We start from the raw sequence: 15,053 nt of genomic DNA on the forward strand, positions 1-15,053 counted from the left end.
CGGGGGAAGGCCCCAGTGGCCGGGTCTCTGGCACCGAGTCTGGCCCTGGGGCTCAGAAGAGAAGGGGGGAAGCATAGAAAAGCAATAGTAATAGGAGATTCAATGGTTAGGGGAATAGATAGGAGATTCTGTGGTCGTGAGCGAGACTCCCGAAAGGTATGTTGCCTCCCGGGTGCCAGGGCCAGGGATGTCTCGGATCGTGTCTTCAGGATCCTGAAGGGGGAGGGTGAGCATCCAGAAGTCATGGTGCACATTGGTACCAACGATGTAGGTAGGAAAAAGGGTGTGGAGGTAATAAACAGTTTAGGGAGTTAGGCTGGAAGTTAAAGGCCAGGACAGACAGAGTTGTCATCTCTGGTTTGTTGCCGGTGCCACGTGATAGCGAGGCTAGGAATAGGGAGAGAGTGCAGTTGAACACGTGGCTGCAGGAATGGTGTAGGAGGGAGGGCTTCAGGTATTTGGATAATTGGAGCGCATTCTGGGGAAGGTGGGACCTGTACAAGCAGGATGGGTTGCATCTGAACCAGAGGGGCACCAATATCCTGGGGGGGGAGGTTTTCTGGTACTCTTCGGGAGGGTTTAAACTAATTTGGCAGGGGAATGGGAACCGGATCTGTAGTCCAGCAACTAAGGAAGACGATAGTCAGGACGCCAAAGCACGTAGTGATGCAGTGGGGAAGGTAACAATGACAAAGGAGAGTACTTGCAGGCAAGGAGATGGGTTGAAGTGTGTATACTTTAATGCAAGAAGCATCAGGAATAAGGTGGGTGAACTTAAGGCATGGATTGGTACTTGGGACTACGATGTGGTGGCCATCACGGAAACTTGGATTGAAGAGGGGCAGAAATGGTTGTTGGAGGTCCCTGGTTATAGATGTTTCAACAAGATTTAGGGAGGATGGTAAAAGAGGTGGGGGGGTGGCATTGTTAATTAGAGATAGTATAACAGCTGCAGAAAGGCAGTTCGAGGGGGATCTGCCTACTGAGGTAATATGGGTTGAAGTCAGAAATAGGAAAGGAGCAGTCACCTTGTTGGGAGTTTTCTATAGGCCCCCCAATAGCAGCAGAGATGTGGAGGAACAGATTGGGAAACAGATTTTGGAAAGGTGCAGAAGTCACAGGGTAGTAGTCATGGGTGACTTCAACTTCCCAAACATTGAGTGGAAACTCTTTAGATCAAATAGTTTGGGTTGGGTAGTGTTTGTGCAGTGTGTCCAGGAAGCTTTTCTAACACAATATGTAGATTGTCCAACCAGAGGGGAGGCCATATTGGATTTAGTACTTGGTAATGAACCAGGGCAGGTGATAGATTTGTTAGTAGGGGAGCATTTTGGAGGTAGTGACCACAATTCTGTGACTTTCACTTTAGTTATGGAGAGGGATAGGTGTGTGCAACAGGGCAAGGTTTATAATTGGGGGAAGGGTAAATACAATGCTGTCAGACAAGAATTGAAGTGCAGAAGTTGGGTACATAGGCTGTCAGGGAAGGACACAAGTGAAATGTGGAACTTGTTCAAGGAACAGGTACTGCGTGTCTTTGATATGTATGTCCCTGTTAGGCAGGGAAGAGATGGTCGAGTGAGGGAACCATGGTTGACAAGAGAGGTTGAATGTCTTGTTAAGAGGAAGAAGGAGACTTATATAAGGCTGAAGAAACAAGGTTCAGACAGGGCGCTGGAGGGATACAAGATAGCCAGGAGGGAACTGAAGAAAGGGATTAGGAGAGCTAAGAGAGGGCATGAAAAATCTTTGGCGAGTAGGATCAAGGAAAACCCTAAGGCCTTTTACACATATGTGAGAAATATGAGAATGACTAGAGCGAGGGTAGGTCCGATTAAGGACAGTAGCGGGAGATTGTGTATTGAGTCTGAAGAGATGGGAGAGTTCTTGAACAAGTATTTTTCTTCAGTATTTACAAACGAGAGGGGCCATATTGTTGGAGAGGACAGCGTGAAGCAGACTGATAAGCTTGAGGAGATACTTGTCAGGAAGGAAGATGTATTGCGCGTTTTGAAAAACTTGAGGATAGGCAAGTCCCCCGGGCCTGATGGGATATATCCAAGGATTCTATGGGAAGCAAGAAATGAAATTGCAGAGCCGTTGGCAATGATCTTTTCGTCCTCGCTGTCAACAGGGGTGGTACCAGAGGATTGGAGAGTGGCGAATGTCGTGCCCCTGTTCAAAAAAGGGAATAGGGATAACCCTGGGAATTACAGGCCAGTTAGTCTTACTTCGGTGGTAGGCAAAGTAATGGAAAGGGTACTGAGGGATAGGATTTCTGAGCATCTGGAAAGGCATTGCTTGATTAGGGATAGTCAGCACGGATTTGTGAGGGGTAGGTCTTGCCTTACAAGTCTTATTGACTTCTTTGAGGAGATGACCAAGCATGTGGATGAAGGTAAAGCAGTGGATGTAGTGTACATGGATTTTAGTAAGGCATTTGATAAGGTTCCCCATGGTAGGCTTATGCAGAAAGTAAGGAGGCATGGGATAGTGGGAAATTTGGCCAGTTGGATAACAAACTGGCTAACCGATAGAAGACGATAGTGAGGAGGGCTGTTGTCGGCTTCAAAGAGACATAGATAGAATGCAGAGCTGGGCTGAGAAGTGGCAGATGGAGTTTAACCCTGACAAGTGTGAGGTTGTCCATTTTGGAAGGACAAATATGAATGCGGAATATAGGGTTAATGGTAGGGTTCTTGGCAATGTGGAGGAGCAGAGAGATCTTGGGGTCTATGTTCATAGATCTTTGGTGGTTACCACTCAAGTGGATAGAGCTGTGAAGAAGGCCTATGGTGTGCTAGCGTTCATTAGCAGAGCGATTGAATTTAAGAGCCGTGAGGTGATGATGCAGCTGTACAAAACCTTGGTCAGGCCACATTTGGAGTACTGTGTGCAGTTCTGGTCACCTCATTTTAGGAAGGATGTGGAAGCTTTGGAAAAGGTGCAAAGGAGATTTACCAGGATGTTGCCTGGAATGGAGAGTAGGTCATACGAGGAAAGGTTGAGGGTGCTAGGCCTTTTCTCATTAGAACGAAGAAGGATGAGGGGCGACTTGATAGAGGTTTATAAGATGATCAGGGGAATTGATAGAGTAGACAGTCAGAGACTTTTTCCCCGGGTGGAACACACCATTACAAGGGGACATAAATTTAAGATAAATGGTGGAAGATATAGAGGGGATGTCAGAGGTAGGTTCTTTACCCAGAGAGTAGTGGGGGCATGGAATGCACTGCCTGTGGAAGTAGTTGAGTCGGAAAAGTTAGGGACCTTCAAGCGGCTATTGGATAGGTACATGGATTAGGGTAGAATAATGGAGTGTAGGTTAACTTCTTAAGGGCAGCACGGTAGCATTGTGGATAGCACAATTGCTTCACAGCCCCAGGGTCCCAAGTTCGATTTCGACTTGGGTCACTGTCTGTGTGGAGTCTGCACATCCTCCCCGTGACTGCGTGGGTTTCCTCCGGGTACTCCGGTTTCCTCCCACAGTCCAAAGATGTGCAGGTTGGGTGGATTGGCCACGAAAAATTGTCCAAAATTCTATGATTAACCTAGGACAAAAGTTCGGCGCAACATCGTGGGCCGAAGGGCCTGTTCTGTGCTGTATTTCTCTATCTATCTATCTATGACCGGTACAGGCTTGGAGGGCTGAAGGGCCTGTTCCATTGCTGTATTGTTCTTTGTTCTTTAAAGGAAATCCTGCCTGGTCCGGCCCATAGGCGACGCCAGATCCACGGCAATATGGGTGACTCTTAACCGTCCTCTGAAATGGCCCAGCAAGCAGCTCAATTAGAGGGCAGTTAGGGATGGGCAACAATTGCTGGCCTTGCCAATAATGCTCACACCCCATGAAAGAATAAAGAAACAAAAGTCGGCTTAAGCCGGTGCGCGTGCTCAAAGCCACATTGACCGAGTCTGATATTCTCCCAACTGCACAGGCACTTAAATATTGGCCTAGAATAGCAATTTAAAATTCCTAATACTTGAGGGCCATTTTTCTGGGAGCGGTTTCTGTCAAATTTCAATGCTATGTGAGTGTTTTCTGACTGGCCGGAAAGTAGAATTTGATACCAACGTCAAATATTGCGTTAAAAAGCCAACAGCAGTTGTTTGACAAAAGGCAGGGTGAAAATATATTACAGGGTGTACCTGCACGCACAGACCTAATCATTCCAAATTTCATTCTTTACTGTAGGTCCATCTCATGAACCCAGAATACATTCCAAAACCATGCTGTGCCCCCACCAAGCTGAATGCAATTTCTGTCCTTTTCTTCGATGACAGCTCGAATGTTATATTGAAAAAGTACAGGAACATGGTGGTCCGAGCCTGTGGCTGCCATTAAAAGAACAAGGAGCTTTTCATCCTGACGACGTGAGACTACTGGAAAGTAACTGCATCCTCAATACATAGCGATATAAATCCCTGGAGCAATACCTCTGTAAATAATGTTTACAATTTGTTTTGTTTTTTTTTTAAGAAAAGGTTTCTACTTAAAAAGGCTTTTGTAATATATTTTGTACATAGTTTTCATAAAAATGTAATTTATTTGTTTTGGGGGATTTTGTTTTGGTAACTAGGGGCTATTATGATGACGAGAGTAGTCACTGGGTTTTTAGCGCTGGACAATGCAGTGGGTGTGATTCAGGGGAAACTGCTTTGCACCTTCAAACACGAACCTTAGGAAAAGCTGAGAGACCACCTCATCACAGCCCCTAGTTTGGACAGGCTCTCTGCATATTACCTTTTTTATACGACGCACTCTGGACAATTGTTTTCTTAAGAAATTTTATTAGAAATTGCCAAGTAGTGGAAACTATTGACATAGTATCACATTTTGTTTAATGATTCTTTATACAAAAAAGCTGCGTGCCAACCACACACACACACACTCACATTTACTGCTCCCCTACTCTCTTGGAGAACAATTCAAATTCTCCATACACACACATGCTAACAATAAACAATGTTAAAAAATCAAGTGGTTTTCCTGTGCTGTTTGCTCACTCAATTTACATGAATAACGAAACGGTTATGGATCTTTGGGCTTGCGTTCTCAAGCACTCGAGGAAGTACTTCGACGACGGCCGCGACTTACTCAACTATCTGGCTTGTGCGACGCTTTAATTTTGAAATCGTCCGATTTTTAAAAATTGGCATCCATGTAAAAAATGACCTCTTTCAACCACTTTCTCTAGTGCATGGTTTTTCAAAAACAAAAGGAAAACACGTTCATTAAATTGAACGGAGAGCAGTGTGTTCAACTTCTAACTCAAAAGGGGATGCAACATGTAAAAGAGTATAAAACAAGGCAACGCTATCAAATTCTGTTCATTCAAACGTGTTCTTCCTTCAACCAAGTTTAATTAACCCTAGCAAGTATATTATTGTCTGGTACTGCAAGTTATTCAATACAAACTTCCACACACACATTCACGTTATAAACTGGCTTGACTTCCTTTCATAATACCTTGTGAATGTGGCTTGATCATACGCTGAGGTATTCTGTTTAGTTTCCTTCCCCACACAGTACTGTTAATTACTAATCGGGTACAACTAATGTGCCATGTTTACCTCACAAGCTAGACATGAACCACATCCACAGAAGTGTTAAAAGATGGTAGAATAGGGGTGGACGGAACAAAATCTCATCTCTCAGTACAACATACGTAGAAGGCACCACTATTGATAGTGGAAGCTGCAGCCAACTTCCATCTTGTACAAGAAGCTTGGTAAGTCGGCATTAACCCTTTATGTACACATATTGATGACAATGGAAAAAGAGTTTACACATCAAAAAAATAACCACTTAATTCTTGTAAACAGTGACACGAGGTGGTGGCTGGGCAAAAAGGTACATGTTTTACAGTTCATCCCTGGCTTGCTTTAGGATAAAGCTGTGAAGGGCTTCCATATCTCTCGCTCCATTATACTCGCTTAACTGCTCACCGCCACGGAACAGCAGCAACGTTGGATAACCACGCACCTTTTTAAAAAAAAACATACACACAATTAGTTGCTTCACACAATTTAGTTGCTTTTCTTTTAAGTTGTCTGTTTGGCAGCCTAGGGTGGCATGATGGCGCAGTGGTTAGCATTGCTGAGTCACGGACGCCGAACACCCCAGTTCGTCCTGACCCTGGGTCACTGTCCGTGTGGCGATTGCACATTCTCCCCCGTGTCTGCATGGGTCTCACCCCCACAACCCAAAGATGTGCAGGTTGAGTGGATTGGCCATGCTAAATTGCCCCTTAATATGGACATTTTTTAAAAAACTTTAAAGTGCCCAATTTGTTTTTCCAACGAAGGGGCAATTCAGCGTGGTCAATCCAACTGCCCTGCACATCTTTAGGTTGTGAGGGTGAGATCCACGCAGACACGGGGGAGAATGTGCAAACTCCACACGGACAGTGACCCAGGGCCGGGATCGAACCGTGATCCTCGGTGCCGTGAGGCAGCAGTGCGCCACCGTACCCTGCACAGCCTCCCGATATGTGTACGGTGAGGGAAACTTTTTCTTTGGACAAATGTGTAGAGGAAACAATCTCTCTATATATTTTACCGAAACCTGTACTGTTTAAAAAGTGCACTGCATAAGACAGTGAATTCCATACGACTTGCTTCTGGTCTGAGGCAATAAGAGACAGATTTTTCCATCATAGTTACCACCTTCCTCTTCTGTCCTTTTGCAATATCCACATCGAAGTTCGCTATGCTAATTCCACTGTTTCACTTTTCCCATTCCCTTCAATAGCTTCCAACGGATTGTCTAATACCATTACATATCAGTTTAAATACCAGCTGTGATAATGTATTCCACTTTCCCCTTTCCGTCAATCCTAAATTTATAATTTATGTTTCTTTGTTATCTATTTGTCAGCCAATAGAAATGTTCCTCCACTATTTACACCCCGGCCTCTGACTGCTTATTCAATTTCCCTTTAAACATTCTCTGTTGAATATAATAGTATTGCATCTCGTCCTAATATTTACTAATTTCACAACAGGACTAAAACTTCCTGGGAAGATCTGGGGCGTGATCTTACAGAAATGAAACGGAATCCCATGCGGAGCGTGTTCAGCTGGATGTTTCCTGGCACTCTCAGTGCTGAGGAAGACCCCACTACCTAAGGGGGAGGGGGTGGCTCATTTTATTTTGGGGCCTCAGTGGGGTATGCCGCGTCGAGGCTGCGCTCCCCTCGTCAGTGCAGAGAGAGATCGGGGTGCCATTTTTAAATAGCCCCCGATCTCGAAGATTCCCCCCCTCCCCCCACGTGAACCCCAATTTCACCTTATTTCTCCCCCCACCCACACATCCCATCTCACCTATAAGGTGATTTGCAGTGGGGGCGGTTTGGGACAGCCACGGGACCTCGCTATCTGGTCGCCTGCTGAGGATGGCGGCCTGACAGCGGGATTCCGTGGGAATTCCACGCCATGCATATATTTGCGTGGAGTGGAATACTGAATTTTTTTTCTGCTGTATGACCGCGAGGGCATCAGGGAACTGGTTCAATTCGGATCCGTCGGGAGAGCATTGCTTCTCAAACGGAGAATCCCACCCAAGTTCCTTACTATCTATATTGTCGGTTATCAACCACATTAGCCAAACTTCACGTGTCTGAAAAATCCATTGCGACTGCACACTAATCCCAAGTCAGAGATCCACCATCCAGAGAACGGTGTACAGTTCTGGTCTCGGGGCTGGTTTAGCTCACTGGGCTAAATCGCTGGCTTTTAAAGCAGGCCACTAGCACGGTTCGATTCCTGTACCAGCCTCCCCGGACAGGTGCCGGAATGTGGCAACTAGGGGCTTTTCACAGTAACTTCATTGAAGCCTACTCGTGACAATAAGCGATTTTCATTTCATTTCATTTTTTTCCTTCTTTAAGGAAGAATTATACTTGCATTGGAAGCAGTTCAGTGAAGGTTCACTCGAGTGATTCCTGGGGTGAAGGGTTGTCTAATGAGGAATGGTTGAGTAGGTTGGCCCTATACTCCGAGTTTAGAAGAATGAGAGGTGATCTTATCGAAACACACAGTTCTGAGGATGGATGTCGTCTAGAACTAGGTAGCACCATTTAAATATAGAGGGGCTTGGATTTTCCAGTTCCGCCGATGTCAACCCCTCCCCTGCTGTGGGTTCCCCGGTGGTAGAAGGTGCGAACAATGGGAAGCCCTGTTGACCGGGGTTGAACCAGAGGATCCCTCGGCCACTGCAAAATATGCTGCGGAGAGGGTGAAAAATCCCACCCAGGGTGTCCCACGTAAGACGGAGATGTGGACAAATTTCTTTCCTCGAGGGTCATTAATGTTCGGAATTCCCTTCCCCAGCGAGCACTGGAGGTTCGATTGTCAAATATATTCGAGGCTAAGTTGGGCAGATTTTTGATCCACAAAGGAGTCAAACTTATGGGGACAGGCAGGAAAATGGAGGCAAGATCGCAATCATGTCAGTAATGTTCTTATTGAACGATATCACAGAATTTGCAGTGCAAAAGGAGGTCATTCGGCCCATCGAGTCTGCACTGGCTCTTGGAAAGAGCACCCTACCCAAGGTCAACACCTCCACCCCATCCCCACAACCCAGTAACCCCACCCAACACTAAGGGCAATTTTGGACACTAAGGGCAATTTATCATGGCTAATCCACCTAACCTGCACATCTTTGGACTGTGGGAGGAAACCGGAGCGCCCAGAGGAAACCCACGCACACACGGGGAGGATGTGCAGACTCCACACAGACAGTGACCCAAGCCGGAATCGAACCTGGGACCCTGGAGCTGTGAAGCAATTGTGCTAACCACAATGCTACCGTGCTGCCCAGGCTTGAGATGCGAACGGCCGTCTCCTACTCCTACATGTTTATGTTCTGGATTAGTTTGTTGAGAGGTGCTGTATTATCTCTTGTGTCTGACAGTCTGATATGGTACTATTTTCAATAGGATGTACCACTCCATCAGATATATTAGTCATGGAGGGACTGCAAAGTTGAGTTACGAGACTGACACCTGGATTCCAATGGGTTACACTACATGGAGAGATTAAACCAGGATTGCCGACCCTTGAGTTCAGATGGTTACAGGGTGATTTGATCAATGTTTCCAAGATATTAAGGGGAACAAATCGGCTAGAGGGTGAGAAATGATTCCCCTGCTCTAGGAGTCTGGGACTTGAGGCAGTGTTAGGGCCAGGCCTTTCGGGAGTGAAATCAAGACGCACTTTTTCAAAAAAATTTGCCAGAAGTTTGAGGCAGAAAATGCTGGATCAATTTGAAAACTGGTAGCTTTTTGTTTATTAAGGGATGTGGGGCGAAGGGAGTTTAATTGTCGATTAGTGACGATTTCACAATTGCGGAATTGCCTCGAGGGGTGAAATGTCTCTAACAGCTGTCTTGGACCCAATACCATACAGTTGCTCCAAATTGTATCATGGACAGGGTGGCAACTGTTGACAAGAACTTGACTGTTGTTACAACTACCAAGTGCACCATCTCCTGGGAACTTTGCACAAGAAGATCAAAGGATTCCACGTTTGCATCCTCGGTCCAGCAACACCTATTGAAAGTGGGCAGGATGCTCCAGTATGGCCGAGACACCCCATGTGTTCAGATAACCCACCATCATTCGACTGGCAGGGTTCACACAAACTGCCCTTTTGCTCAGAGTGTGACCGATGGCGTAGGGCCCATAGCCAAGCACGGTCAATCCTTTAGGTAGAGGAAAGAACAAGCGCAGCAATTGCCCTCTGATTTTCTGTGTTGTGCTGAAGACATTCTCTGTTCCGATATTATATTCAAACGCGAGAGATAGTGAGTACAACTGAAGGCCCTTCTCGTTTTGCGTCAAATTGAAAGCATTTCTCGAAATGAACCTGGATCCTCCAATCATTTGCGTAGAATTCGATTTTATGGTAATTAAGCCAAAAACGCAGCATGGAATGTAGACGGGCACTCCACTTCACTCACCACATTAAATGGTTCTGATACGTTTATGATTAAACAGAAGCTTTTGTGATCCTATTTTTCTTTAAATATTAGAAAACTACCCTTGTTGGAGATCACAGCGCCATGGGGCGGACCTGCCGAAGGGCAACAAACTCAAAGAGAATTATAAAATAAGCAGTGTATGAAATCCTGCTTTTGACCCCATCCCTGTAGAATCCATTTTAGAATTCACCCTAAAACAGCTGCACTTTTATAAAATAATGCTTTCTCTAGCCTACTTAAACCATAGTTTCCAGCACACTGGCCAGTACTTGCAAATTGGCACCAAAATGCTACGGTAACAATTGGCTGGCAAAATGTAGAATAGGACCAGCTTGGAGGACAAAGCACAATCTAGCTCATCAAAACCTTGGCACAAGATAGTTTGCAACAAAAAAAAGTTGCTGTTGTTTAGACCTTCGTTCAATTTTTTAAAAATCAAAATCTCGGCGAGAAAGTGGGAATGGGGAAGGGGTCTGTCAACTTAAAATACTGTCCGTAAAATTTAGAAACTAAGTGTTTATTCCCACCTGTACCAAGGAGCAGAAGGCAATACAACTCAAAGGCAACCTGCGGTAGAGTTGCCATTCTACAGTCTCAGTGGGCAGCTCTCACTATATTTGCTGGCGGACATTCTTGGTGCACAGTGGGGAGGAGGTCACGGAGTAGTATTATTACTGGACTAGCAATCCAGAGTAATGCTCTAGGGATCCGGGTTTGAATCCCACCATGGTAGGTGAATTCAATACTTTTCAAAAATAAATCTGGAATGACCATTGTCGTCAAAACCCATCTGGTTCATTAATGACCTTTAAGGAAGGAAATCTGCCGTCCTTATCTGGTCTGGCCTACATGTGACTCCAGGCGCACAACAATTATGCTGACTTAAAAATGCCATCATGAGGGCAATTAGGGATGGGCAATAAATGCTGGCGCGACACCCCCATCCCGGAAATGATTTTAAAAGGAATTATTCCTAACCAGCATGCAAAACTCAGCCTTGACTTTATCTAAATTTAGAGTATCCAATTCTTTTTCTTTTCCAATGAAGGGGTAATTTAGCGTGGCCAATTCACTTACCCTACACATCTTTTCGGGTTGTGGCGGGGTGAGACCCACACGGACACTGGGCGAATTCCCGAGGCCGGTATCAAACCCAGGTCCTCGGCGGCGTGAGGCAGTAGCGCTAACCACTGCCTGACTTTATCTACCGTTAAAACCTTCATTAGTGTTGAGTTTTTGAAAACCAGCTACATGAAATGAAATAATTTTTTTTTTAAACTGCGGTTTTAGCAAAGCAGTTAGTTTGAATTAAGTGAAAAATGACTAACGGAAAAGGGAAAATCCCACCAACTGAACATCTTTTTAAAAAAAAAAAATTTAGAGTACCCAATTATATTTTTCCAATTAAGAGGCAATTTAGCGTGGCCAATCCACCTATCCTGCACATCTTTTTTGGGTTGTGGGGGTGAAACCCACACAGACACGGGGAGAATGTGCAAACTCCTCATGGACAGTGACCCAGGACAGGGATTCAAACCCGGGTCCTCAGCGCCGTAGGCAGCAATGCTAACCACTGTGCCACCGTGCTGCCCTAATTCAACATCTCTGAGTAATAGCTTCTTACTCACCGAGTACTGATTGCAGAGGGTTCGCTGTTCAGTGCAGTCCACTTTTGCAATTTTGATATCACTTAGACCAGGGAATTCCTGCTTTGCAAGTTCCTCCCAGGTCGGTGCTAGACTTTTACAATGGCCACACCTATTGACAAAGAAAGAGGGTGTGGATTACAGGTGGAGGTATTTAGCGTTGAAGTGCAGAACCTCTTCCATGAGCTGCACTGTAGTGCCTGAAGAGTAATATCTGTAATTAGACTTTCAAGTAGTCAACAAGTGTGGAGGCCGCCGTCCCTCCTGTTGCAACTATTTTTTATAGAAATGTATTTTATTACAAACATGTATCAAAACAGGTTACAGCAAAAAAAAACACCCCAGTAGACATACTTCCCAACAATCAACTATACAGTCTATACAGAATTTTCCCCCATTTTCATCCTCCCCCACTCCGCAATGAACAGCTCCTCAAACACGGTCACAAACATCCCCCCTGCAGAGCCCCTTCACTCACACTTTATCTTCTCTAACCGCAGGAAGTCGTACAGGTCACCCAACCATGCCGCTACCCCCCCCCGATGCCGACCGCCACTCCAGTAAAATTTGCCGCCGTGCAATCAAAGAGACGAAGGCCACGACATCGGCCTTCCTCCTCTTCATGAGTTCCGGCTTCTCCGAAACCCCAAATATCGCCACCAAAGGGTCCGGGTCCACCTCCTCCTCCTCCACTATCCTGACTAAGACCGTGAACACTCCCGCCCAAAATCTTCCCAATTTTCTGCAACCCCGAAACATGTGCACGTGATTTGCTGGCCCCCCCACCCACACCCCCTGAAAGAACCCACTCATTCTCGCCCGAGTAATATGCACCCTGTGCACCACCTTAAACTGTATCAGGCTCATCCTTGCACAAGAGGAGTTCCCGTTTACCCTACGCAGTGCCTCACTCCCCAGTTGATCCCCTGCTGTGACTAATGGCACATCTCGAAGGATCCTGCACCCTTATTTCCGAAAGAGAGTTAATCCATGGCAGAACAGGAATAGAGAATCTAAGTCTGCACTGTAGACAAGAGGACTGTAACTCCTGACAACGTTCGAAATACTGGTGCCCACTAAGTTATCTCATTGGTCTCCGAAACGGCAGGACACTTTAGAATAGATTTCTTTGCCCCATTCGTTCCGCTGACAGCCTTATATTCAAGGAAATATTGTAGTCCTCACGCCAGCACTTTCTGAGGGCCAATCTTCTCACTCAAGTGGGTTTTCTGATGCACACACTTACAAAAGATGTAGCCGTGTTCAAATGGCTCTAAAGACTGCTGCCAATGCCTTTCCGAGGTTAGTCACTGGGAGATATGCAATATCCCCTGCCCCTTTCCTTCCCCGCCCACCACAATTCTCCCTCCTATCCACAAGTACAAACCCACAGCCACTGCTGAATATATGCTGCCATAGTATTACGTCGGTATTCCGTAGAAAGACTCCCAAGGCCACGTTATGTCATTGAGAGAGTTGCTCAAGTCCCATTGGAGGACCAAGGCTTACAAATCTCCACCGACACTCAGGTGGTGACGGGCTGCAACACCTTTGCAGGACATTCATCCTGTCCGATCAGGGGGATGTTGAGGATCTTGTGGATATTTCAGAGAGAATGGCGTCCCAATGCTCCCATCACCAAACTCTGGCCATTCTCCATGTGTGGGACGTTTCTGGTGTTTCCAGTGGTACCTTTGTACACTGGGTTCACGATAGTAAGTACCCGTACAATGCTCTGCACCAACTCCAAAGATGCAATCAGGTGAAAGTTTAGCGGGGTCAAGCGTGATGGCAGTTGAAGAATTAGATCTTTCCAAACTGGACTGAGACAGGGACCTGGTGTTACTTTGCATGAAACCCAGAAAATCCCGTGCCAGTGTAAAACCAACATCCACCTTTTTAAGTCATGCCGTGTGTGCCGGGGGGGGGGGGGGGGGGGGGGGGGAGTTTATTGTCCCAGGGCAGCACGGTAGCATAGTGGTTAGCACAATTGCTTCACAGCTCCAAGGTCCCAGGTTCGATTCCCGGCTTGGGTCACTGTCTGTGCGGAGTCTGCACGTTCTCTCCGTGTCTGCGTGGGTTTCCTCCGGGTGCTCCGGTTTCCTCCCACAGTCCAAAGATGTGCAGGTTAGGTGGATTGGCCATGCTAAATTGCCCTTAGCGTTGGGTGGGGTTACTGGGTTATGGGGATAGGGCGGGGGGGGTGGGCTTGGGTAGGGTGCTCTTTCCAAGAGCCGGTGCAGACTCGATGGGCCGAGTGGTCTCCTTCTGCACTGTAAATTCTATGAGTCTATGTCCCATGGGGGATGTGGGCAGTATCTGAAGCTACTGCCAGCAATTCAACTCTCACAGACGCCTCACTTGGTTTTCCATGACATCACGTTCTGGCCTGAGGTTTCTCTTTTGTGGGACAACATCAAAAGTGTCAAATTCCAACTCCAGTCCATCCCTCACCCACAACACACCCACAACACACACACAACACACCCCCACAACACACACACACACACACACCCACAACACACACACAACACACACACACCCTCACAACACACACACACCCTCACAACACACACACACCCACACACACACAGGAAAAGATATTCCCTTCAGCAGCTGAGCTATGAATCAGTGCAAGATTACAGCTTCTCACCTGCACACTGATTAGAGCTGGGAGTTCTTGGAATAAACTCAACGCGCTCGATCCTTTTGACCTGCCCCACATTCCCCCACATCAATAACCACAGAAGAACACATTACTTACCAGGGAGCAAAGAACTTCACAAATGTCATCCCCATGGCTATGGTCTGCTCAAAGTCACTTTCAGTCAAGGTGAGCACACTGTACTGCAGTGAGGGGGGAAAAGAATAGACAGTCACTCAGAGCGTAAAGCATACATCGAATAGAATATACACTGCAGAAGGAGGCCATTTGGCCCATCGAGTCTGCACCAACCCACTTAAGCCCTCACTTCCACCCTATCCCCGTAACCCACTAACCCCTCCTAACCTTTTTGATCACTAAGGGAAATTTAGCTTGGCCAGTCCACCTAACCTGCATGTCTTTGGACTGTGGGAGGAAACCAGAGCATCCGGAGGAAACCCACGCACACAAAGGGAGAATGTGCAAACTCCGCACAGTGACCCAGCGGGGAATCGAACCTGGGACCCTGGCGCTGTGAAGCCACAGTGCTAACCTCTGTGCTACCGTGCCGCCCAGTACACATGACAACTTTAGACCAAAATAATCCTAAAGTCTCGTTCCATCCCATTCAAGCAACCCGCTGGCATAACTTGGATGGCAAGTTGAGAAACCTCTGTAACACTTCCATTTTCGTCTACTAGGTTAGCCTAGTAACTCCTCCTCAAACGTAGGGGGAAATGTAACTTGTCTTCCTGCCCCCCCCACCCCCCCAACC

The 15,053-nt window shown here is 46.5% G+C and overlaps 2 protein-coding genes across 2 annotated transcripts in view; one reads left to right on the top strand and one right to left on the bottom strand.

The window, feature by feature from the left end:
- Nucleotides 1-4,981, top strand: part of bmp6 (bone morphogenetic protein 6) — a 146,046-nt gene extending 141,065 nt beyond the window's left edge. The window contains exon 7 of the mRNA XM_038810218.1: nt 4,196-4,981. Within this exon, the coding sequence (XP_038666146.1) occupies nt 4,196-4,345 (150 nt within the window). The 3' untranslated portion in view covers nt 4,346-4,981. The remainder of the gene's footprint in view (nt 1-4,195) is intronic.
- The window catches only part of txndc5 (thioredoxin domain containing 5), a 30,833-nt gene continuing 20,554 nt past the window's right edge, over nt 4,775-15,053 (bottom strand). Inside the window, exons 8-10 of the mRNA XM_038810219.1 lie at nt 14,399-14,481; nt 11,617-11,746; nt 4,775-5,986 (exon numbers count right to left, since the gene is read on the bottom strand). Of these exons, the coding sequence (XP_038666147.1) occupies nt 5,864-5,986; nt 11,617-11,746; nt 14,399-14,481 (336 nt within the window). The 3' untranslated portion in view covers nt 4,775-5,863. The remainder of the gene's footprint in view (nt 5,987-11,616; nt 11,747-14,398; nt 14,482-15,053) is intronic.

Source organism: Scyliorhinus canicula, chromosome 10 (genome assembly GCF_902713615.1).
Source record: "Scyliorhinus canicula chromosome 10, sScyCan1.1, whole genome shotgun sequence".
Classification (NCBI taxonomy): domain Eukaryota; kingdom Metazoa; phylum Chordata; class Chondrichthyes; order Carcharhiniformes; family Scyliorhinidae; genus Scyliorhinus; species Scyliorhinus canicula.